This window comes from Hyla sarda, chromosome 5 (genome assembly GCF_029499605.1).
Source record: "Hyla sarda isolate aHylSar1 chromosome 5, aHylSar1.hap1, whole genome shotgun sequence".
Classification (NCBI taxonomy): domain Eukaryota; kingdom Metazoa; phylum Chordata; class Amphibia; order Anura; family Hylidae; genus Hyla; species Hyla sarda.
The window spans coordinates 121,157,817-121,184,121 of NC_079193.1; the positions used below are offsets into that span (position 1 = coordinate 121,157,817).

The 26,305-nt window shown below is 41.8% G+C and overlaps 1 protein-coding gene across 7 annotated transcripts in view; it reads left to right on the top strand.

Moving 5' to 3' along the window:
• The window catches only part of SLC12A7 (solute carrier family 12 member 7), an 870,696-nt gene that overhangs the window by 780,634 nt on the left and 63,757 nt on the right, over positions 1–26,305 (top strand). For 6 of the 7 annotated variants that reach the window (XM_056520184.1, XM_056520185.1, XM_056520188.1 and 3 more), the window contains exon 22: positions 3,496–3,671. In XM_056520184.1, coding sequence (XP_056376159.1) covers positions 3,496–3,671 — 176 coding nt within the window. Of the gene's footprint in view, positions 1–3,495; positions 3,672–26,305 lie in introns of those variants that run through there. The other variant, XM_056520191.1, reaches the window with a different exon arrangement.

Sequence of the window (26,305 nt, forward strand, 5' to 3'; positions counted from 1 at the left end):
CTTCATCCATTCTTGGAAAATAAATGAAGGGAACACCCATCTGTTGCAAATCTCCACTTCACCCTATACACCTTCCCTAGGGGGTGTACTGTTTGTAATAACTTCACATGTGGGTGTTCCTTTCTTGTATTTTCATCTGAATGTATGTAACTGTTAGGTCCGTAACAAACATCCGCCTAAAATGCGAAGAGTTCTCGCTGAGCTCTGTCGTATTTCCAGGCGACAATTCGGAGTCACATGTTAGTTGTTCCCAGAAAAATGAAGCAGAGCATAGGTTGAAAATTGCAATTTTCAAAAGCTACCCTTTATCCATTCCTGGAAAATAAATTTTGGAAACACCTGTGCGTTCAAAATGTCCTCTTTACCCCTATACCCATTCCTCAGGGTGGGTACTTTCTGTAATGGTGTCACATGTGGGTGTTTAATTTTTGTATTTTCCTCGGAATGCATGTAACCGTCAGTTACTGATATGCCATAGGCCACAAATACAAAGTGACCTCTATGACTTCTGAACCTTGTTGTGCGCCCGCCCAGCATGTTACCCCATATGTGGATGTATTTTTATAGTCAGGGCGAAAAGCCCTCAAAAATTTGCAACCCAATTTCTCATATTACCCCTTGTCAAAATGTAAACAACTGGGTAACCCCAGCATTTTACTGTAAAAAAAATCAAATTTTTCAATTCATGGCCCACTTTTCAAAAAACCTGTGACGTGTTATTTCCCACTGTACCCCTTGTTACGTTCATTGAGGGGTGTAGTTTTTAAAATGGTGTCACATGTGGGTTTTTCTTTGCTGTTATTGCACAATGGGGGCTTTATAAATGCACATGACCCCCGACTTCAATTATAACAACATTTTTACTCCTTCTATTCTGAGCATTGCAGTGCATCCACAGAGCAATTTACATCCACATATGGGGTATTTTTTTTCTCAGACAAAATTGTTCTACAAATTTTGGGGGCCTTTTGCCCTATTACCCAATGTGAAAATGAAACATTTGGGGTAACACTATCAATATAGTGCAAAAAAATGAAATTTTTCACTTTTACGGCCCACTGTTCAAAAAACCTGTGAGGTGTAAGTACTCACTGTAACACTGTTTCCAAAATGTAATGCCATGTGGGTTTTTTTTTTTACTGTCCTGGCACCATAGGGGCTTCCTAAATGCGGCATGCCCCCAGAGCAAAATTTGTGACTCCCTCTCTTCTGAGACGTGCAGTGCACCAGCAGAGCACTTTTCACCCCAATATGGGGTGTTTTCTGAATCGGGAAAAATTGGGCTTCAAATTTTGGGGGGTATTTTCTGCTTTAACCCTTTGTAAAAATGTAAAATTTTTGGTAAAACAAGCATTTTCGATAAACTTTTTATTTTTTACATATGCAAATGTCGTGAAACCCCTATGGGGTATTAAAGTTCACTTTACCCCTTGATACGTTCCCCAAGGGGTCTAGTTTCCAAAATATATTGCCATGTGTTTTTTTTTTTTTTTTTGCTGTCCTGGCACCATAGGGGCTTCCTAAATGCGGCATGCCCCCAGAGCAAAATTTGCTTCCAAAAAGCCAAATATGACTCCTTCTCTTCTGAGACCTGTAGTGCGCCAGCAAAGCACTTTTCACCCCCATATGGGGTGTTTTCTGAATCGGGAGAAATTGGGCTTCAAATTTTGGGGGGTAGTTTCTTCTTTAACCCTTTGTAAAAATTTAAACATTTTGGGAAACCAAGCATTTTCGGTAAATTTTTTTTCTTTTATTACATATGCAAAAGTGGTGAAACCCCTGTGGGGTATTTAGGTTCACTTTACCCATTGTTATGTTCCCCGAGGGGTCTAGTTTCCAAAATATAATGCCATGTGGTTTTTTTTTTTGCTGTCCAGGCACCATAGGGGCTTCCTAAATGCGGCATGCCCCCAGAGCAAAATTGGGCTTCAAATTTTGGGGGGTATTTTCTGCTATTACCCTTTTTAAAAATGTATAATTTTTGGGAAAACAAGCATTTTTTTTACATTTGCAAAAGTCATGAAACACCTGTGGGGTATTAAGGCTCACTTAATTCCTTGTTACGTTCCCCGAGGAGTCTAGTTTCCAAAATGGTATGCCATGTGTGTATTTATTTTTTTTTTGCTGTTTTGGCACCCTAGGGGCTTCGTAAAGGTGACATGCCCCCCAAAAACCATTTCAGAAAAATGTTCTCTCCTTCCCTTCTGAGCCCTCTACTGCACCAACCGAACACTTTACATAGACATATGAGGTATGTGCTTACACGAGAGAAATTGGGCTACAAATACAAGTAAAAATGTTCTCCTTTTACCACTTGCAAAAATAAAAAAATTGGGTCTACAAGAACATGCGAGTGTAAAAAATGAAGATTTAGAATTATCTCCTTCACTTTGCTGCTATTCCTGTGAAACACCTAAAGGGTTAAAACACTTACTGAATGTCATCTTGAATACTTTGGGGGGGGGGGGGGAGTGTAGTTTTTATAATGGGGTCATTTATGGGGTATTTCTAATATGAAGACCCTTCAAATCCACTTCAAAACTGAACTGGTCACTGAAAAATAGTGAGTTTGAAAGTTTTGTGAAAAAAGCCCTCTGGTGTCTTCCAAAAGTAAAAACACGTCAATTTTATGATGCAAACATAAAGTAAACATATTGTATATGTGAGCCAAAAAGAAATGTCTTTTGAATATCCATTTTCCTTACAAGCAGAGAGCTTCAAAGTTAGAAAAATGCAAAATTTTCTTTTTTTTCATCAAATTTTGGGATTTTTCACCATGAAAGGATGCAAGTTACCACAAAATTTTACCACTGTGTTAAAGTAGAATATGTCACGAAAAAACTATCTCGGAATCAGAATGATAACTAAAGGCATTCCAGAGTTATTAATGTTTAAAATGACAGTGGTCAGATGTTCAAAAAACACTCTGGTCCTAAGGTGTAAAATGGCCTGGTCCTTAAGGGGTTAAATACCGGGCGCAGGGCGTACAGGTACGCCCTGCGTCATTAAGAGGTTAATCCATAGCTTACGCATGTTGTAATGATCTTAACACATACATTCTCCATTTTGCATCATATGATGTTTATACACATATAAAACTCTGGCTCTTTAAACTTACTTTCCTAGCATATAACTGCCATGTTCCCTGTGCTGTTTGTCTTTTTGTGTTGTGATACAGAACAGTCTGTTTTTTATTATTAAGCTAGTAGTAACTGGAAATTACAATGCATGTTACTGTTAATCCATTGTGTGACAACTCAATTCTGCTGGGGACCATATTATAAGATTTGGACAACATAAATTATGGTTAAATGTAATCTGCTCCTTTTTCACAGCAGTCATTTTTATGAGACAAAAAAACTCTGTTATAGTTGCAGTTTTAAAGATAACATATTGTATATATTGTTTCTACAATTTTAAGAATGGTAACCAGTGAAAATTTTTAATGCTTTATCAATTCACTCATTGTACATCTTCTATTGTGTGTTTATTCAGGCTCAGCTTATCCATGACAGGAATACTGCATCGCATTCTGCAGTGACTACCAAATCAAGTTATGTGGCACCAGAAAAAGTTCAGATGACATGGACCAAAGAAAAACTTATTGCTGAGAAGCACAAAGTTAAAGATCTGAATGCAACAGGATACAGAGATATATTTAACATGAAACCGTAAGTCATAAAAATAACACTGCCAATGTGCTAGTAGTCAGACCCCGCCTACTTAATATGGATGGCAAAATGTATTTCTATTTCCAGTAATTGTAAAATACATACCGTATGACTAAGGGAAATAAACTGGTATTGTAAAATGTGGCCCAGTTATTAAAGTGTAACTTGGAGTAAAAAATAATGCTTTAAAAAAATTTCTATAAATATATGTACTCTAATATTAATAACACCGGAAACAACACACGTCAAAGGGTACTCCGCCCCTAGACCTCTTATTTCCTATCCAAAGAATAGAGGATAAGATGTCTGATCACGGGGTCCCGCAGCTGGGATCCCCAAACTCATCCCAGCCAGCCAGATCACACACCCCACCCGCGAGATCTTCGGGCAGCACCCAAATGTTTAGAACGCAGGGTTCCCGCGGCGGGGGTTGTGCCATCATGCCACGCCCCCCTGTGAGTCACATCACGCCCCCTCCATTCATGTCTATGAAAGGGGGCATGGCAGCTGTCTCTGAATCAACTCCTCAGGCAGACTGTACCAGCAGATCACCAATGTAGCTTTTCATTGCTATGTAATAGCATTACATTGATCAGTATAAACCATCAAGATATTAAAGATTTCTTTTAATACTTCCCCTTGATAGCTTAAAAAGATTAAAAAAAATAATAAAGACAATGTCTTTTAACACTTTTATGACCGAGCCTTTTTTTTTTTTTTTTTTTGAGGTTTTGTTTTTTTCTTTTCACTTTCTAATAGACATAATTCTTTTCATTTTTCTATCTAAAGACCCATTTGTGGACGTGTTGTTTGCATCACCAATTGTACTTTTTAATAACATCTGTCATTAATGGGGTCAGGGAGAAGTGAGCCCTAAGCTCTCCCTGCCTACTTGCCTAGAGATCCTAGCGGTCAATGACAACTTGGAGCCGGTCCCTTCCTGTGCTTAAGTGAAATGGCGTCAAGATCAACAAAACAAACAGAACTGTACATAGTCAGGGATAAGTCAGAAACATAACGGTAATAATAACGAGAACAGATAACTACACCCTGCTCCAAATTATTATGCAAATTATTTTTTTCTCATCTACCTAAATAATTGATGTAAATAACAGTAAGCATAATTCTCATGTTATCAACTATTAAGAGTACAATTCAAATTTTATTGAAGAAACCTCCTAATGATAACAGTATGTTTTTTTAAACATAAAAAAACTTACAATGCACTTTTCCAAATGATTACGCATAGTATGTTTCAAAACACTTTGTAGGTTGTAAAGAACAGAAAATTCTCATTTGTTGTGTTTGCAGCATATTCACTGAAATCAAAAGCTATTTCTATCAAACTTTGAACAACATTTGAACTTTTTAAAAAGTTTTTTGGACAGTTTCTGCTTGAATTTGTTTGCAAAATGTCAAAATAGCCTCCCAGAGCTGTTGTTTGGATGTAAACTGCCTCCCACCCTCATAGATCTTTTGAATGAGGTTCTCATTCAAATGGTTCTCAATAGGATTAAGGTCAAAGGAAGATGAAGGCCACACCATGACTTTCTCTCCTTTTAACCTAATAGCAGCCATTGATGTAGAGGTATTCTTTGCAGCATGAGATGTGCATTGTCATGCATGAAGATTATTTTATTATGGGAAGCATAGTTTTTCCTTCTGTACAGGGAAGAAAGTAGTCAGTCAGAAACTCCAAATACTTTGTAGGGGTCATCTTTACAGCTTTGGGGACCCTAAAGGAGCCGACCAGCTCTCTTCCCATGATTCCGGCCCAAAACATGACCCCACCGCGTTGCTGACATCGCAGCCTTGTTGGAACAGGGTGGCTGTTCACCAACCATCCTCTACTCCATCCATCTGGACCATCCAGGGTTACACAGCACTCATCAGTGAACAGAACTGTTTGAAAATTAGTCTTGATGTATTTTTCTGCCCAAAGCAGATGTTTCTGCTTGTGAGCATTGGTTAGTTGTGGCCGAATAGAAGGTTTATGCACAGTTGCAAGACTCTGGAGGACTCTACACCTTGATGTCCGTGGGACTCTCGAGGCACCAGCAGCTTCAAATATCTGTTTGCTGCTATGTAATGGTATTTTGGCAGCTGCTCTCTTGATCTGATGCATGGATCTAGCAGAAATCTTCCTCACTGTGTCTTTATCTGCATGAACCCGTCTGTTCTCTGAATCAGCCACAAATCTCTTGATAGTGAGATGACCACGCTTAAGTTTTCGTGAAATATCTAATGTTTTCATACCTCGTCCAAGGCATTGAACTATTTCACTCTTTTCAGCAGCAGAGAGAATCTTTTTCTTCCCCATATTGCTTGAAAATGGTGCTCTGCTTAATAATGTGGAGCACCCACATAGTTTTTCCTTAAATTGGGCTCACCTGGCAATCTAATTATCACAAGTGTCTGAGATTGTTTCCAGTGATCAAAAGAGCCCTGAGACACAATGCCATCCATGAGTTAAATTGAAAACAAAATATTTAATCTTTGTGACACTAAAATAGAATTTGCATAAACATTTGGAAGAGGGTGTAACTACAAACTAATATAGCAAACTAACATAAAACGGGTCTGGAAATAAAGAGCACTGTACACACTGGACTAAGAACAAAGAACACACTAGACTACAAACAGATACAACTTCAGAGGACACAGACCAGTGTTGAAGTACAGAGGACACTATAAACCAATGGTAATGTACACAGGACACAATAGATCAGTGATCATGTACACTAGAGATGAGCGAATGTCAGAAAAATTTGATTCGGACGATTTGCCTGACAAAAATTCTGAATTTTCAGAAAAAATGTGGTTTGGTCTGAATTTATTTGCGGCGAATCACTATTAAAAAAGGCTATTTCTGACCTACAGAGAGCCTCAATAGGGATGTAGAACACTTTGCCTTGCTGTAACATGCATAGGGTGTGTGCAGGGTAAGGGAAATAATACTGTTATTATTTTAGAATCACTGTCGCAGAGCGGCACGTTGACAGAGTCTGGAGGTGGGATCAGTATGAGGAGACCATATAGTGGCTGAATGACACAGCCCGAAGTTGGTGGCAGCATATACAGAGTGGGCCATTTATATGTATACACCTTAATAAAATGGGAATGGTTGGTGATATTAACTTCCTGTTTGTGTCACATGAATATATGTGAGGGGGAAACTTTTCAAGATGGGTGGTGACCATGGCGGCCATTTTGAAGTCGGCCATTTTGAATCCAACTTTTTTTTTTTCAATAGGAAGAGGGTCATGTGACACATCAAACTTATTGGGAATTTCACAAGAAAAACAATGATGTGCTTGGTTTTAACATAACTTTATTCTTTCATGAGTTATTTACAAGTTTCTGACCACTTATAAAATGTGTTCAATGTGCTGCCCATTGTGTTGGATTGTCAATGCAACCCTCTTCTCCCACTCTTCATACTGATAGCAACACCGCTGGAGAAATGCTAGCACAGTATACTAGAGTATGACTGAGCAGTCATTTGCCAATCGGACACCGTGGAGGCAGGTAAGGGCCCTCCCGGTGTCCTGCAAGCTGTTCAGGACGCCGCGATTTCACCGCGGCTGTCCCGAACAGCCCGACTGAGCAGCCGGAATACTTTCACTTTCGCTTCAGACGCGGCGGTCAGCTTTGATCGCCGCGTCTGAAGTGTTAATACAGGGCATCACCGCAATTGGGGATGTCCTGTATTAGCCGCGGGTCCCGGCCATTGATGGCCACCGGGACCGACCCGTTATGACCCCGTGGCATATCGCGGGAGACGGCGGAGGATGTAAATATACGTCCTTCATCATTAAGGGGTTAAACTATACACCATGTTCCTGATGTCATGTTCCTTATCTTGCTATCTGCTCGTGACTAAGATTGAAACCCTGGAAGATGAGATGATAGTAGACAAAATATTTGAAGGGTTTTTCCAGTCTGAGTGAAAGATCCGCATGAGTGAACTTTGGCCGAGAAAGAAATAGATGCCTAAAATATGCTAATATACACAGAGATAAAGCTCAAATAACCAATCAAAATGTAACCTGCTGATTTTGACATCATAACTAAACCTCCTCCTTTGTCAAATGTAAAAACCAAATTTACTTCCTGAATTAAACATAACTCCTTGGGCAGCTCCTTAGTGAGTATGCTGAGAAGGGAGATACTATACCAACATCCTGTCTGGTGTGAATCCCTCGGTCCGGCCCTCAGCATATGCAGCAGCGGTCACTTACATTTTAATGCCTCACATCGGTCCATCCCTGACAGTTGGCGACAAGGATGGGATTTTCTGTTCCCTGGACCACACTCAAGGGAAGAGCCAAGTCTGGTGGACCGACACCTTTCCAGCCGTCCAGGGCAACCCAGAACTGTCCAAACTAGGAGTCAAATCTCCACAAAAAACACGGTAAGTCTGCTGATTTCTTCATGAAACTGTAGCTTATATGTGTTCTTTGGGCAGGCCTGGGAGCCTGGGAAATGGTTTCCGTCGACCCTCTATGACTAGCCCTAGTGACTGGGAATCTTCCCCCTGTGAAGTCTCAATTTTATAGAGGAGTTCTAGTCGCTGGTGACTGATTGCTGCTGTTTAAATCTAAGTACACAATCTAGCAAATTGGGAGAAGTTGTGAGAGAACCAGTAAAATGTTCTTTTTGCCAACCTTAACATCGAAAATGCACTACATAATAAGATTTATTTGGGATTTTTGAACTGCAGGGAAACCCTAACAAGACATTCTAGACTACAGAGAATGCTTTGCTAGAATTTTAATTTTAGATTTTTGCCATTTTTGGATCTACTCAGTGGAGATACGGTCAAGGGAGTTAAGAGTGCCGTAAATTTTTGTGTTCTAGGTCCCTGATAACTTGTTGATTGTATGGCTGATGTCTTTTTTGTGTATCAGAGTTTAATCTGATAGCTTGTTTTTGTAGCAGCCCAGTGTCTTTTTCTGTATCAGAGGATGGCTTACTGATATCTTGGGTTGTACTTGAGCAAAAATTGGCTCTCGTGTCTTTTGTGGTGTATCAGTAATGTATCAGAGTAGAAGATAATAGTGGTATCATAGACACTTTGGTTGACACTAAATGCACACTCTTTTTGTTTAGTGCTCAACATCAATTTTTGTACGGCCAGTCCACTGAGAGATCTTGCTAATAGGGTCATTTGCAACCCTCGCTCTAGTTGAGACTTTATAAGCTTTGAAACTGTGTATTCCCTGCACTGGTTAACTTTTAAGAGTAAAATATGAAGCAGAGAAGCAGCCAATGCCTTCCTACAGAAGGGGTAGGAGATTTAGATTAGAAGATAAGAAAAGTATCAGACAAAGCAAAAAAAAGGGAGAAGTACACCATGTAGCGCACAGCCAATCAATGTACAACAAATCTTTATTTGAAAATGCATAAATCACTTTAGAACAAGAAACCCCCATAAAAACATCTAAAAGAGTCATAAACATGCCTTCCCACAACAGGGGGGAGCCCGTAGGACCCCTCCCAGGACACCTGTATAAATATATAAGTTCTAACACCGCCTCTAAATATACATCCAAATAATAAGATAGTTCAATATCTATACAATCGGCATATGTTACTACAGACACCCTGCCAAATACAATATACAATGTACAACCTGATTAAAGGGAAATCCCCAAGTATAGCAGACAGGAGGCTGGGAAATGCAAGAAGCAATGTAATGAATGATCCCTATACAGGTCACCAGTAGGTGATGGAACGTGTGGGTTTCAGGGGGATGCCTGTATAGAGATCATTCATTACATTCCTTCTTGATTCTTGTATTTCCCAGGATCCTGTTGTCTATACTTGGGGATTTCCCTTTACTCAGGTTATATATTGTATTTGGCAGGGAGTCTGTGGTAACATATGCAGATTGTATAGATATTGAACTATCTTGTTACTTGGGTGTATATGTAGAAGCGGTGTTAGAACTTATATATTAATACAGGTGACCTGGGAGGGGTCCTACGGGCTCCCCCCCTGTTGTGGGAGGGCATGTTTGTGCCTCTTTTAAATGTTTTTATGGGGGTTTCTTGTTGTCTAAAGTGATTTATGCATTTTCTAATAAAGATTTTTTGTACATTGTTTGGGTGTGCGCTACACGGTGTAAGTCTCCTTTTTTTTGCTTTGACTATTACATGGTAAACACGGTAGCATCCCTGTTTACTATTAGGAACATATATATATATATATATATATATATATATATATCTGGGCCTGCTAGTGTTTTAGTGCTTCAAGAATAGTATCCGAGACAAACTGTGTTTTTTAAATTTTGAATTGGTTAAACTTTGATAGATATGAACAGTCTGCAGCCAGACTTAGATGAAAATGTAGAATTGTATTTAAATGTGTCACGTGTTAATGCCCTAAAGTTTTATCTCCAAAGAAATGGGTGACTGAACTGTGCCAAGGGAAGGATGTTTTTTGGTCCGGTGTGTGCAAGTGGAAGGAGCAGATTGTTGTAAATAGCTTGATAGGATTAGAGAGATTGTTGTCCGAAATAGAGACTCACCGTTTTGGTGAAAAAGCAGGTGATTTGTGAAGGGAAAAGCATATGAAAATTAAGTTAGTTGAAAGTTTGGAATATACTGATGGTTAATGGATAGAGGTATTCATATACAGCAGTGTTATATACACTACTTGTATACAGTTATAAGCTGAAAGGTAAAGGGAAATGTAAAGTTGACTGCTGCTGTTGGTGTGAGAGGCCTGGCTAGATTCAGGTGGGTATGATTGGTCGCAATAAAATGCTGTAGCTGGAGGTAACACATATGAGAAGCAGGCGTCCTATCACTTTCCGGGACAAGGGAGTCGTAAGGACGGAGCAATGTGCCCTCCAGGAAACATTGTATCGAAAGCAGATGAGGCTCTGAGAACCCTAAGAAGGACGTCCTCTCTAGACCTGGGGGGAAACTAGGGTTGCCCAATATTGGTGTCAAGGGACCTCCGGGGGTAAAGAGGGTGGTCTTCAGGAGGTATCGTTTGAAAAAGATCAGTAATTCGTTAGTGACCCAGGGCAGCGGGTGAGTTGTATCAATAGGCAAGGATCCCAAGGGTAGCCAAGGGGCAGTCAAAATCTGCACCCCAGCCCCCTCCAGCTCCACCGACACCCAGCGTTTCGCGGTACGGCCGTGGAAAATATCCAAGAATCTAGTAAGTGTCGCTGCAGTCTGGGATAGCAAGACCACCTGACTGTTTCCTTCTAGTCAGCGTGGACTTGGAAATTCTCGACGGCCGCCCCGCCCAAACGAATTTGCGGATGAGACCTTCCAGCTTTTTAAAGAAAACAGAGGGAAGGCTCAGGGGAACCGCCTGGAAAAGGTAAAAAAGTCGGGGGAGCACATTCATTTTAAGAACGTTGGCCCTCCCTTGCCAGAAGAAAGTGCCTTTTGTCCAGCATGTAAGAGCCTTCTCAATTGTGGCTAACAGGGGTTGGAAGTTGAGGGAATAGCTGTCACGGGGGTCCGTGGGGACATGAATTCCTAGGTATTTGATGGATCTGTCGGACCATTTGAAAGGATGGGTGTTCCTAACAATATCGACCTCGTTTGGTATATGGAGGCAGACTTCAGACAGAGGTGCCAGCTTTCAATGGCGCAGGTCACAGAAGAAGCATGGATAGGTAAAAGCAAGGGTAGTTTATTCTCCCAGCATGCAACAGCAGCTTCATCAGGCATGACAAGAATCATATGAATGGCGAATTTATCCAGAGGGTGAGAGGACACGTCAGAGTGAAAGGGGAGGGGGGAGGAGAGGAGGGAAAAGAAGGAGGGGCATGGAAAAACGGGATGGGAAAAGTAAGGGAATAGGACTTAGACGTTCTTCTCACCGACGGGCAAATTCTAACCTTACAAAAATACATACACAATATAAAAGTTTTACATGTAAAAATATATGACACAATTATTAACTAAAATGAAATAATAATAATAAATGGGAATGAGAAGATAGAGAACGGTCGTATGTTTAACAAGCATTCTCTATGGTCTCATTCAGACCATGCGGTACCAAAGTAGACAAAGTAAAAATTCAATAAGATTCACGGTTAATTAAATATTGAAAACGGTTAGGTTTTGAAGATGGAACAGATTCAAGTATGATTAACCGTAAAGATGTTGGGTCATTTTTGTGAACAAGGGTAAAATGACGTGACACACTATGCAGTGTGACTTGGTTCTTAATGTTGGATCTGTGTTTGGACATACGACAACGCACAGTTTGAATTGTGCGTCCAACATATTGTAAATTGCAACTGCAGGATAACAAATATATTGCAAATTGGGTATTGCAATTTAAACATTGCTGAATTTTAAAAGATTTTTTTGTATAAAAAGAGGAAAATTTATCCACAAATGGATCCATCATGTTGCAACACAAGCAACGGATTTTATTGCACGGCGAGCAACCCCAGGTAGAGGTAATAGCGGAATTATTAATGGATAGAGTACTTTTCAGTCTGTTGGGGGCTAATAGATTTTGAAGATTTTTAGATCTTCTGTAAGTAATGCCCGGCTGTGAAGGGACTATATCCTTGAGGATCGGATCATTCCGAATAATGTGCCAATTTTTTTTTAAATATACTATGTATTACGGGGGCCGCTCTATTATAATTGGTAATGAAATTATATTTAAATTTATTTTCTTTTTTTTCTTTCTGTTTAGTAGTGGTAGTCAGATTTATCTGTGTTTTATTTTTTACTTTATGGTATGCCTGTGTTAATAATGAAACTGGATAACCCTTTGATGATAAAAAATGTTGTTTGAGTGTTTGTGCCAGTAAAGAAAAATCGTGATTGGTGGTACAATTCTTACGAATTCTGAGGTATTGTCCATAGGGAACTCCTTTTAACCAACTAGGATAATGAGCACTGGTATAATCCAAAAAACTATTCACATCAACGGATTTAAAGTGAGTTCTGGTATGTATCTGTCCCATATTATTAATAATTTCTAAATCCAAAAAATGTATATTTGTAAAGGAAAAATTTATAGTAAACTGTAAACCCCAAGTGTTTAAATTAAGATAATTAACAAAATCATGAGCTTGTTTTTCTGTGCCTGTCCAAAGAAAGAATAAATCATCAATATAGCGCTGAAAAAATATGTATGGTGAAAAAATCCGAGACTGTGCTATGTGGACGGCCTCGAACGCCCCCATAAATAAATTAGCATAACTGGGTGCGAAGCGCTTCCCCATAGCACAGCCTCGGATCTGTTGATAAATAATATCATTAAATGAAAAAATATTATGTTTAAGAATAAAGGAAATTCTGTTAATCCCCCCCGGTCGACCTATCATTTCTGGTATTTATCCCTTACATCTAATTTGTCCCATTTTGTTGATTTATTCTTGCAGCCATATGTATTAAATTTACCATCTTACCTTAGAGACTCCTCCCAATTAATTTTTGAGTTACAACAAATGAATACCCCGTCATATATGTTTGTTCTTTATATTCTAATATTAATACTGCTTTGGGTTTACAAGTCATAAAGGATATTTTATTTGGTGATAATTCTTTACACTCTGATCAAGCATCTTTTTTATTATAATCTATTTCCTTTATTCTTAAACACAGTATTTTTTCATTTAATGATATTATTTATCAACAGATCCGAGGCTGTGCTATGGGGACGCGCTTTCGCACCCAGTTATGCTAATTTATTTATGGGGGGCGTTCAAGGCCGTCCACATAGCACAGTCTCGGATTTTTTCACCATACACATTATTTTTTCGGCGCTATATTGATGATTTATTTATTCTTTGGACAGGCACAGAAAAACAAGCTCATGATTTTGTTAATTATCTTAATTTAAAGACTTGAGGTTTACAGTTTACTATAAATTTTTCCTTTACAAATATTAATTTTTGGGATTTAGAAATTATTAATAATATGGGACAGATACATACCAGAACTCACTTTAAATCAGTTGATGTGAATAGTTTTTTGGATTATACCAGTGCTCATTATCCTAGTTGGTTAAAAGGAGTTCCCTATGGACAATACCTCAGAATTCGTAAGAATTGTACCACCAATCACGATTTTTCTTTACAGGCACAAACACTCAAACAACGTTTTTTATCAAAGGGTTATCCAGTTTCATTATTAACACAGGCATACCATAAAGTAAAAAATAAAACACAGATAAATCTGACTACCACTACTAAACAGAAAGAAAAAAAAGAAAATAAATTTAAATATAATTTCATTACCAATTATAATAGAGCGGCACCCGTAATACATAGTATATTTAAAAAAAATTGGCACATTATTCGGAATCATCCGATCCTCAAGGATATAGTCCCTTCACAGCCGGGCATTACTTACAAAAGATCTAAAAAATCTTCAAAATCTACTTGGGGTTGCTCGCCTTGCAATAAAATCCGTTGCTTGTGTTGCAAAATGATGGATCCATTTGTGGATAAATTTTCCTCTTTTTATACCAAAAAATCTTTTAAAATTCAACAATGTTTAAATTGCAATACCCAATTTGCAATATATTTGTTATCCTGCAGTTGCAATTTACAATATGTTGGACGCACGATTCAAACTGTGCGTTGTCGCATATCCAAACACAGATCCAACATTAAGAACCAATTCACACTGCATAGTGTGTCACGTCATTTTACCCTTGTTCACAAAAATGACCCAACATCTTTACGGTTAATCATACTTGAATCTGTTCCATCTTCAAAACCTAACGGTTTTCAATATTTAATTAACCGTGAGTCTTATTGGATTTTTACTTTGTCTACTTTGGTACCGCATGGTCTGAATGAGACCATAGAGAATGCTCGTTAAACATACGACCGTTCTCTATCTTCTCATTCCCATTTATTATTATTATCATTATTTCATTTTAGTTAATAATTATGTCATATATTTTTACATGTAAAACTTTTATATTGTGTATGTATTTTTGTAAGGTTAGAATTTGCCCGTCGGTGAGGAGAACGTCTAAGTCCTATTCCCTTACTTTTCCCATGCCGTTTTTCCCTGCCCCTCCTTCTTTTCCCTCCCCTCCCCCCCCCCCTCCCTTTTCACTCTGACGTGTCCTCTCACCCTCTGGATAAATTCGCCATTCATGTGATTCTTGTCATGCCTGATGAAGCTGCTGTTGCATGCTGGGAGAATAAACTACCCTTGCTTTTACCTATCCATGCTTCTTCTGTGACCTGCGCCATTGAAATCCGGCACCTCTGTCTGAAGTCTGCCTCCATATACCTCCTGCTCAGCCGGCTGGCTGCGGACACTACATGCGCTCACCATTGTTGTGTATGTGGGTACACAACACTTCTCTTTCAGCGCGTAAGTTGTCTGACAAGTTACTCTTTTAATACACCATGGAGCACTTTGTTTTTTGTCGTTTTTAGACCTCTTCTGATGACAGGGTGATATTCATCGTGACACTTTTTGACATATTAACCTTGTGTTTGCTGAAATGAGAGTACAACTGCACGGTGCTTGAGACAGCTTACAGAGAGGTTACAGGAGAAGAGAGAAATAGAAGGTCGTCAGCAAAAGCAGAACAGAGGTGGTCACTCTCCCCCACCCGAAGGCCTTCAATAGAGGGATCTTTACGAAGAGCAATCAACAGGTGCTCCATACACAGAACGTATAGGATGGGAGAGAGTGGGCAACCCTGCCGTGTGCCATTGCGTATAGGAAAGGAAGCTGAAAGCGATCCATTCACCCTCACCTGCGCCCTCGGGTCATGGCAGAGTGCCATTATCCTACCCAGCATATTGGGGCCCAGGCCAATCTGCAACAAGGTTGCCTCCAGGAACCTCCAATCCACCCGATCGAATGCTTTTTCAGCATCTAGAGAGAGGAGCATCAGCGGTAGTTTGCGGGGTATGGCCCGGTGGATTATCGAGTAAGTTCTCACGGAGTTGTCCCTCGCTTCACGGCAACGAACAAATCCGGATTGATCGGGGTGGATCAGAGGCCCCAGGACGGCCGCCAGGCGGTCCGCCAGCAGCTTGGTGAACAGCTTGGTGTCTACATTGAGTAAAGAAATAGGGCGATAACTGGAGCACAGACCGGGGTCTCTATCCTCCTTTGGGATAACTGTGATGAGTGCCTTAAGCGCAGCAGGGGGAACCCAGACAGGGGGGAGATACTATTGAAATATTTACACAATAAGGGCAGCAGGCTGGATTTAAGGGATTTATAAAACTTACCCGTGAAACCATTGGGTCCAGGGCTTTTGCCCGAGGGCAGGTTAGATATGGCACCCGCTATCTCCTCCTCTGTAAAGGGGGCCTCAAAGGTTTCCCTGGTCTCAGAAGACAGGACCGGGAGCGCAGTATCTTTTTGGATATATGAAGATAGCGTGATTCGTGGTTCCCCTGTAGGGGGGTGCAGTAGTGGGAGTAGGAATTTTATAGAGGTCCATTTGAGTCGCCACAGAAATTGCGGGGTGTTAAGAGAGGGGAGTAGAAAGGAGCAAAAGACAGGGGCGTGGTCAGAAAGACATATGTTCCCAATACCTCCCCCGTGTATCTATAAGGCGGGGGAGGTAGAAATGGGGAATGAAAATATAATCAATCCTACTATACATGTTGTGGGGACTGGAAAAGAATGTGTAATCCCTGTCTGTGGGGTGTTGGGGGCTCCAAACATCACAGAGTTGCAGGGAGTGAAGCAGGTGTCGTAGTTTACTCAGTTGGCGGTAGGGGACGGTGGATTTTTGGGAGGACGTATCAAGTAAGGGCTGCAAGGGAACATTAAAGTCACCTCCCAGTAATAACATCCCTTGGGTGAAGGAAGACAGGTCCTCCAACACATGAGAGGAACGTAATTTGCGCACTTTTGGGGGCATAGATTGTCGCCACTGTCACCACCTGGTCCAAGATACACCCCCGTATGAAGAGGTATCTAGCCTCAGGGTCTGAGTGGACCGACTGTACAGTAAAGGGGAGCGAGTGGTGAATGCCGATCGACACCCCCTTCGATCTAGGATCAGGGTTGGAGCTGTGGTACCAGGTGGGGTAGTAGCGACTGAGCCTATCAGGGATATGTCCTGTTTTAAAGTGAGTCTCCTGGAGACAAACTATACCTATCCTTCTCTTGTGCATTTGGTACAAAACCCTCGCCCTCTTCTCAGGTATATTAAAACCTTGGACATTAAGGGTTACAAAGTTCAGGTCAGACATACTCACAACCGGCTTGGAGGAAAATCCTGTTCCGCTGGTTCGGGGGAGATGGGTGGCGGCACCAGGAATCAACAGGAGCTGCAGGTAAGGAAAAAGAAAAAGTTAGGAAGACACAGGCAGGGGGGGAGTAAACAAAGGCGAGGAGAGAACAATGGGGGAAAAACTACGGAAAACCAACAGCAATTAACCCCTTAAGGACGCAGGACGTAAATGTACGTCCTGGTGCGGTGGTACTTAACACACCAGGATGTACATTTACGTTCTGTACATAACCGCGGGCATCGGAGCGATGCCCGTGTCATGCGCGGCTGATCCCGGCTGCTGATCGCAGCCAGGGACCCGCCGGCAATGGCCGACGCCCGCGATCTCGCGGGCATCAGCCATTAACCCCTCAGATGCCGGGATCAATACAGATCCCGGCATCTGCGTCAGTACGCGATTTCAATGAATGGTCTGATCGCCCGCAGCGCTGCTGCGGGGATCCGGTCATTCAGAACGCCGCACGGAGGTCCCCTCACCTGCCTCTGTCCGGCTCCCGGCGTCTTCTGCTCTGGTCTGAGATTGAGCAGACCAGAGCAGAAGATGACCGATAACACTGATCTTTTCTATGTCCTATACATAGAACAGATCAGTATTAGCAATCATGATATTGCTATGAATAGTCCCCTATGGGGACTATTCAAGTGTAAAAAAAATTTTAAAACAAAAGTAAAAAAAAAGTGAAAAATCCCCTCCCCCAATAAAAAAGTAAAACGTCCGTTTTTTCCTATTTTACCCCCAAAAAGCGTAAAAAATTAATTTAATAGACATATTTGGTATCGGCGCGTGCGTAAATGTCTGAACTCTTAAAATAAAATGTTTATGATTATAAAAAAAAAAATTATAAAAAATGTATTACTTTTTTATATGCAAATGTGGTATCAAAAGTACAGATCATGTTGCAAAAAATGAGCCCTCATACCGCCGCTTATACGGAAAAATGAAAAAGTTATAGGTCATCAAAATAAAGGGATTATAAACGTACTAATTTTGGTTAAAAAGTTTGTGATTTTTTTTTAAGCACAACAATAATATAAAAGCATGTAATAATGGTTATCATTTTAATCGAATTGACCCTCAGAATAAAGTACACACGCCATTTTTACCTTAAATTGTATGGCGTGAAAACTAAACCTTCCAAAATTAGCAAAATTGCGTTTTTCTTTTTAATTTCCCCACAAAAATAGTGTTTTTTTGGTTGCGCCATACATTTTATGATATAATGAGTGATGTTATTACAAAGGACAACTGGTTGCGCAAAAAATAAGCCCTCATACTAATCTGGCGATGAAAATATAAAAGAGTTATGATTTTTAGAAGGCGAGGAGGAAAAAACGAAAACGTAAAAATTTAATTGTCCGAGTCCTTAAGGCCAAAATGGGCTGAGTCCTTAAGGGGTTAAGAATGCTAAAGTACTGTAAAGCGAAGAACTTGCGTCTGCAAACCGGGTGTGCGGAGCACACACCCACCCTAGTGGGGGGGGGGGGGGGGAGGTAAACAAGACTATGTTATCTCTACGCAGTAGGAAGGCACAACTAGTAAGAACACAGATTATATATACGGGCTGTGAAGAACCGTTCACGGCCAAACAGTCACAAAAACAAGACCCAGATGGGGTCTCCTATGATAAAGTGAGTAGGGGGAAGCTAAAGATAACAGGCATGCTAGATTCCAACAGCGGTTCAGAGGTTAAGGCCGTCCCGGCGGAAGGCCGACAAGAGCTTCCACGTGATCAAGTCCCGATCAAACATGACAGTCGAGTCCAGCAGCAGGGAAGGACAATCAGGCTCTCAGGGCTCAGTCGCAGGGCCCTCTGGTCGAAGGCGTTGGCGCTGCCGCTGGGGAAGTTGCCAATCAGGATGAGGGCGTCTGGAGGCAGATCTCTGTGAAAGTGCAGCGGGTGGGCCCGGTTTGTATGGATCCTCCAGAAAGGAGGACCAGTCAGGCAGGATCATAGAGGGTAAGTTGAGGGTGTCCAAAAATCTCTGGAGGTCGTCAGGTACCCTAAGGGCCGCCGTAATGTCGCCAGCAGTCACTTGGAGTGAAAATGGAAAACCCCATCTATATGGGATGTGTCTCTCCTGTAGAACACAGAACAGGGGTCTGAGCAGCGCCCTTTGTCTAAGGGTGCTCCTGGAGAGATCGGGATAAATTTGTATGGGTGCTCCATCAAAGTCCAACTCGCCTTGTTGGCGGACCTTGTGCATTAACTGTTCCTTCAGGGCGTATCCGACATATGACGTCTCTAGGTCTGGATGGGTCTGTGCTCGGCACCCGCAGGGCCCTGTGCACCCGATCAATCTCCACATGTGTATCCGGCGGGCGGCCCAGGAACAAGTTGAAGATGCCAGTCACAGTAGGAAGAAGGTCTTGTGAACGGGTGGTCTCTGGGAGCCCTCTTATGCACACGTTGTTACGGCGACTTCTATTCTCTACGTCGTCAAGATGGTCTGCCATTGCCTGCTGAGTGCGAGTGGAGGTGCAGACAGACGCTCTCAGGTCTCTCATGGAATCAAGTACAGATGATTGAAAAGTCTCGAGGGCAACCACACGGAGCTGGAGGTCTGTAACATCTTTCCGGACAGGTTGGAGGTCTCTTCTCCAGTTCTCTCTCAGGTCCTGGGCTAAGGCAGACATGTCAGCCATCGTTGGCAAGAGGGCTAACAGTGCTTTAAGTTCAGGATGCCCTTGTAAGAGAGCGATGGCTTGGTCTGAAGGGGGAAGTGTGGAAAGCAAGGGGTGAGCAGAACCTGGGTAGGAGGCATGAGCACTGGGATGAGTTGCAGGTGAACCCTGAGCCTCTGCGAAGCTGCACCCTGCAGCAGCTGGAGGACCCCCTGCAGCGCCCACTGAAGTGTCGTGAGGCGCCAGCGCTGGCCCCCCTCCATTAATGGCGTTCCAGGGCTTATGGGAGGGGGGAACCCCTGGGCTGGGGAGGGATGCAAGGTCCTCCACAGCCAGCTACCCCTCTGATGAGGAAAGGTGCGGGCCCTGAGGTGTCAATTGGTGTTCTGAAAATGGCTGAGATGCTTTGGGAGAGGGTCGGGAGCCGGGAATCGAGGTCTCAGCCAGGACCCGTCTCGCACCAGCGGGGGGCCCCGTCCATCTCGCCTCCAGTTGAGTTTTCACCGTTCACAGGGGTTAGCAGGGCACACTCACCCTCCGTGACAGCCGGGGAGGGGAGCGGAGCCGCAGGCTCTGGGTGACGGTGCTCCGTCGCTACTTCTGCTGCTGCAAGCGGAGCTGGAGTGTTTGGTGTGGCGCTGAGCTGCGCACTCTGCCTGGGATGTGAAGCAGCTGTACCTCCCGCTCCAGGCACCGGAGCGCTCTGCTGCAGACAGTGGGCCCTCATCCTGATTTATTCCCAAATTTCACTATTTCCACTATAATCTCCTTCAATGTCTGCTGCGTATTTCGGATATAAAACAATATGTCATCTGCAAAAAGTTATACTCTGTCCTCTGTGCCCCGACATCCAAACCCCTCTAGCCTCTTGTTATTCCTGATCTTTATTGCCAATAGCTCAATATATAGGGCAAAGACATGAGGGGACAGAGGACAGCCTTGTCTGGCTCCTCTTTTCAACTGAAATCCTTCTGATTGCGCACCATTTATCAAAACCGCTGCCCTAGGGGAATCATACAAAATTCCCATCCATTTTATAAATCCTTCCCCAAACCCATAGTCCCTCATTACTGTCCATAGGTAGGACCACTCCACCCTGTCAAAGGCCTTAACAGCGTCCAGTGACAGGATGGAGCGGTCCCCCTCGCTCATCTGCAGATTCCCAAACGGTCTTCACATTATCAGCCGTAGTTCTTTCACTCATGAATCCACATTGGTCTTTCGAAATTAGTAAGGGCATTGCCTTCACCAATCTCACTGCTAGGATCTTTGCCAATCTCTTCCTATCAGTATTTAGCAGCGAGATTGGCCTATACGCGCCCGGCTCAGATTCATCTTTTCCAGGTTTGAGAATTAACGTTATTGCTGCCTCCTTCATCAAGGGGGGCAATATTCCTCTCTTTAGGATGTCTTTAAATTGTTTCACTAGCCTAGGAACTAAAGTAATCGCATACTTTTTATACAGCTCGAACGGTATCCTGTTAGGGCCTGGAGCCTTTGACCTGGGTGCCTCTTTTACCACCTTCCATACTTCACTCTCTGTAATCTCCCCTTCTAACGTATCCGCACCTTACTTCATTAGTTTTGGTAGCTCACATTCCTCCACGTATTTTCGTATTTCTTCCTGCCCTACTTTTACCTGTGAGGTATATATTCTTCCTTTTTTTTCACTATCTGTCCCTTTTTATCTTTAACGGCTGCTATCACCGTTTTCCCTTTTCCTTCTTCTATAAACCTAGCCAACCACCTTCCTGGCTTCCCTCCTTCTAAATATCTCTTCTTCTCTTCCTGGTGCAGTGTACTCTTTGCTCCCGTTGTTAATATTTCTTTATACCTCCCTACTACCTTCTCCCATTCTTTTCTATCTTTTTCCAACCCTGTTACTACAAAGTGCTGTTCTGCTTCCTCTTCTTTCTTTCCCATTTCTTCTTCCTCTTTCTTTATTCTTCATCCTTACCATTCTCTTTACAAATACCCCGCAATGCCGCCTTGAAAGCATCCCAAACCATCCCCTCCAAAGTAGTTCCATCATTAATCTCAAAGTATGCTTTTATTTTATCCCCCTCTTCACTATCCTCTCCCCATACTTCTATCCAAAATGGATCTATTCTCGTACTTATCTGGTATATCTTTCTATTCACGATTTGGAGCATTAACGATGTGTGATCGGATATACTCCGGGACTCATATTTTATACCTTTTACCCATGGCATAATCTCCCTATCTCCAATTATCATGTCTATGTTCTTAATTCCGGGTTCCTCTCTCTCCAATAATCCACCCATCCCAATTCCTCCGCCATGCTCCTTAATCCCGTTATTCCACCACTCAGATTTTGTCTCCCTATCCTTAATCCCTCTTTCCCTTCATCCATGACTGCATTAATATCTCCCATCACCATAATTGGGATACCTCCTTTATCATTAGCAAACCGGCATAATTCCTTAAATATTCCTATTGAAAAGACAAAACGAACAGCAGTCTTGACTTTTCCCCTCCAATTTAACACCAGAAATACATACCTTCCTTCTTTGTCTATTTTTGAATTTAACACCTCTACCTACAACCCTCTATGTATTAACACACTTACCCCTCTAGAATAGCAAGTGTACTGAACGAAATTGTTTTGCAACCAACTTCCTTTGTAAAATATGTACTTTGTCTTTTGTCAAGTGCATCTCTAATAGGCAAATAATGCCTGGTAAATGTTTCTCGATTACTTTATAGACTGCCGTATGTCTTACTCTATCCGCCAGCCCCCTTACATTCCAAACCAGTACCTTCATTCAAGTACTTGGGAAGAAAGAAAAATCATAAAATAAAAAGGGAGAATAAAAAAAAAAAAACAACCCCCCTCCTGCCAACCCTCCCTTCCTTTCCCTCCCTCCCCCCTTCCTTTCCCTCCCTCCCACCTTCCTTTCAATCCCTCCCCCCCCCCTTCCTTTGGCATTGCCAAAAACTTTTTCTGCCACTCCTCCATCTTGAGCCCCCCACCCGGTCAGCCGGCCAGCTTATATCTTCTTCCCCTTAAATTACATCAGTTTAATTCCTTATTTACAGGGGAAATTCATTTGTTACATTTTACCTGATCCCTTCCTTTTCCAGCCACTCATTTACTTCCTCTACTGAGGCAAAAAAACATGAATTATCTTTTTTTATATATATATATATATATATATATATATATATATATATATATATATATATAGTGACCTATCGGGAACCTCTGAAATATAACTTTTACTTTTCCCAAAAAAAAGAGAATTTTTTTTAAATGAAAGTATCAAAATGTAAAATTGCACCAACAGTTCACCAAAATAGTGTTTGAGCCGTGCTAGAGAAGTCCATTGTCTATATATTCCTCTGCATTAATCCATTAGATATACCACAGTTCTCATCCCATATACAGTGATCCCTCGACTTATGATGGCCCCGACATATGATCATTTCAACATATGATGGCCTCTCAGAGCCCATCGTATGTTGAAGGCAGCCTCGACATATGATGCTGCTGTGTGTTGGGGCCATCATACAAACAGCTATCTGACAGCGCTGACAACTTCAGCAAATGACAGATAGTTGTATAATGTGCCCCGTTCTGCCTCCTGTTACTCACATGCTGTCCTGCTAGCTCACGGAGGCTTCCACTGTGAGCTCTGTGTAAGCCCCCCCCCCCCCCCAGGGCAGCCATAGCCTGCAGCATCTTGCTGCAGGCATCCAATGAGCTGCTGGCTGCCCTCCCCTTCCTTTCCTATAGAGCTGTAGTCGGCAGGATTGTAATGGAGGACATTCTGTCCCCCCCTGAAGGTATTTAAAGAACTGTACAGTACTGTATGCGATGTCACACATCACATACAATACATATACACACTATACACCCCATACATCAATGTTTCCCTATCAGTGTGCCTCCAGCTGTTGCAAAACTATAACTCCCAGCATGCCCAGACAGTCAATGGCTGTACATGCATGCAGGGAGTTGTAGTTGTGCAACAGCTGGCAGCACCCTGGTTTGTTAAACACTCCCCATACACTCCACATACAATGGTCATCCCAGAACCAATTAGCAGTTTCCCATAGAGATATGTATTCAACATACAATGGTTCCGAGGCCCCAGAACCAATTACTATTTTTACATAGACATATGTACTCGACATATGATGGTTTCAACATATGATGGTTCTCCTGGATTAATATCATATGTTGAGTGACCACTGTACTACAATCATGTGTGGGATCGTGGATGTTATCAGTCTCTATACACAATGTATTGTTATACGTCTGCATTAATGAACATAGATTGGGTAAAAACCAAATCCATACAATAAGGATTAAACAGAGGTTATTGTGGACAAAACTTCATTTCCATCCTAGGCAATACAGTCCATTTGTTCCAAGTACTAATATGGAGGTAAGTTTATTGGATCTTCGGTGACCACAGCATTAAAAATATACTTGCAGTGGATTTGCAAACATATTCCCGTACCCACTTAAAGTATTAATTGATTGATTATATATTTGCTGAGTGGACAACTATATCCAGTAACAATCCAAACATATTCACCTTCTCCAGTATCCACCTTTAAAAAATGTAAATATTCACGGTAATTCCTTCAGACCCCACAAAAAAGTTTGGTGATGAGTTATTGTCAATTCTAAACGAAGCATTACATGATAGACTGATAGACAAGGTTGAATATGAATTTTTTAAACCAGATTCCCCGAAAACTGCATGCTTCTACTCCACTCCGAAAATCCACAAGGGATATCCTCCCTTGAGAGGAAGACCCATAGTATCGGGTATCGACAATTTGACTCAGGCATCGAGCCAATATGTGGTCACTATCCTGAGGCCCTTCGTCTACTCTCTACCTTCGTATGTACGCGATACCACCAATGTACTTAAACGTATTGAGGACCTACGGATGGAGGAGGGGTCGTTTCTTGCATCACTAGATGTGGAGGCGCTCTACTCCTCCATCCCTCACGATAAGGGTCTAGGTGCGGTGGAGGATTTCTTGAGAAGTAGGGGCATGCAGTTCTCACATCATAATCATTTTGTGATGCAGCTTTTACAATTTGTTCTGACAAGAAATTATTTTGTATTTGAGGGGCAGGCCTTCCACCAGCAGCGAGGTACAGCAATGGGGAGCCCTTGCGCCCCCAGTTATGCAAATCTGTACCTCGGCTGGTGGGAGGACCATTTTTTTTTTGCGAAGAGATGTCGATGTGGACCGACCATATTTCATTATGGCTTCAATTCATAGACGACGTCTTCTTGATTTGGAACTCCTCAGTAGAGGATTTTGAAAACTTTGTGAAGACCATTAACCTTAACGACATGGGTCTTGTGTTCACAAGTTGCATCAAGAAAGATGAGTTGGATTTCCTTGATTTGAAAATTAGAGTGCAGCTTGATGGCAATATCTGCACTTCAGTACATAAGAAGGAACCTGCTACAAATACCCTGCTTCAGTGGGATAGTTGCCACCCCCTCCCACTGAAGCGGGGTATTCCTACAGGACAATACCTGCGAATGCACAGGAATTGTTCCACAATTGAGGAATTCCAGGTTAAGGCAAATGAGCTGCGAATGAGATTAAAATCAAGGGGATATCCTAATAAAATTCTTAAAAGAGCTTATAAAAGAGCATTAACATCTCAGAGAACACAACTTTTGACACCCAAAATTAATACAAATGAGAAAGAAGTCCCAAGAATTGTTGGGACATTCGGTGAAAAGGCACCAGAGATCAGACAGATAATAGAGACCTATTGGGGCATTCTTATGGCAGATAAAAATCTAACAGAATTAATTCCAAAAACCCCACAGATAACGTACAGACGGGGGAAAAAACGTAAAAGATCGATTAACACACAGCTGTTTTGAACCCGAGACACCAAGAGAAACGTGGTTATCATCTAATAAACCTAAGGGTACATTCCCATGTGGTAAATGCTGTGTATACGCTTTTGTTCTCAATAGTAAGGTCTTTGCAAGTAGTCATACAAATGAAAAATTTGACAACAGACATTTTGCAAACTGTGAGACCAGGGGGGTAAGTTTATTTGCTGACATGCGGATGCCCTCGGAACTATGTAGGCAAGACTTTTAGGACATGGAAGCTACGGCTACAAGAGCATATAGGTGATATCAAGCATGCAAGAGAGACACCTATAGGCAAACATTTTGCAGAATGTCATCATAGTCGCACTATGGGACTGAGAGCCCAAGTGATTGAAGTTGTACCACCTCTTAAAAGAGGGGGGAATTGGGATAAAATCCTATTACAGCGAGAAGCTGAATGGACATTCAAGCTACAAAGTGTTAAACCCAATGGCTTAAATGATTCTATATCTTATACTTGCTTCATATAATGGTTCCCTGCTATCTGTCATGATTTCTGGTTGTTTATGATAATATCTAATCTAAGTCTGTGTTTTTTTTTTAAATTACTATCTATATCACTGTATTAGATTGCAGTATGCTTAGCAAAATAAATAAAGAGAACACATAGGAGAGTTAAAGTAGAATGAGTACCTCTGCGTGGACTGCAATTGTGTCCCATCTGTGTCACTCTTCAAACTTCAACTCAGCAGTCAGTATCTGACTGCATGATGTGGAACGCAAATCTACCTTGCCCTGCCATATAAATCAGAACGAGGCTGTGAACGGCACCTCCTGATTCATTTTCATGCACCTGCCTAACCTTGCTCTGGGCCCGTTACCTGAGCGTGTGCGGAATAGAAGTCATGTGTCTGACTGCCGCACAGGTAATTGGATTC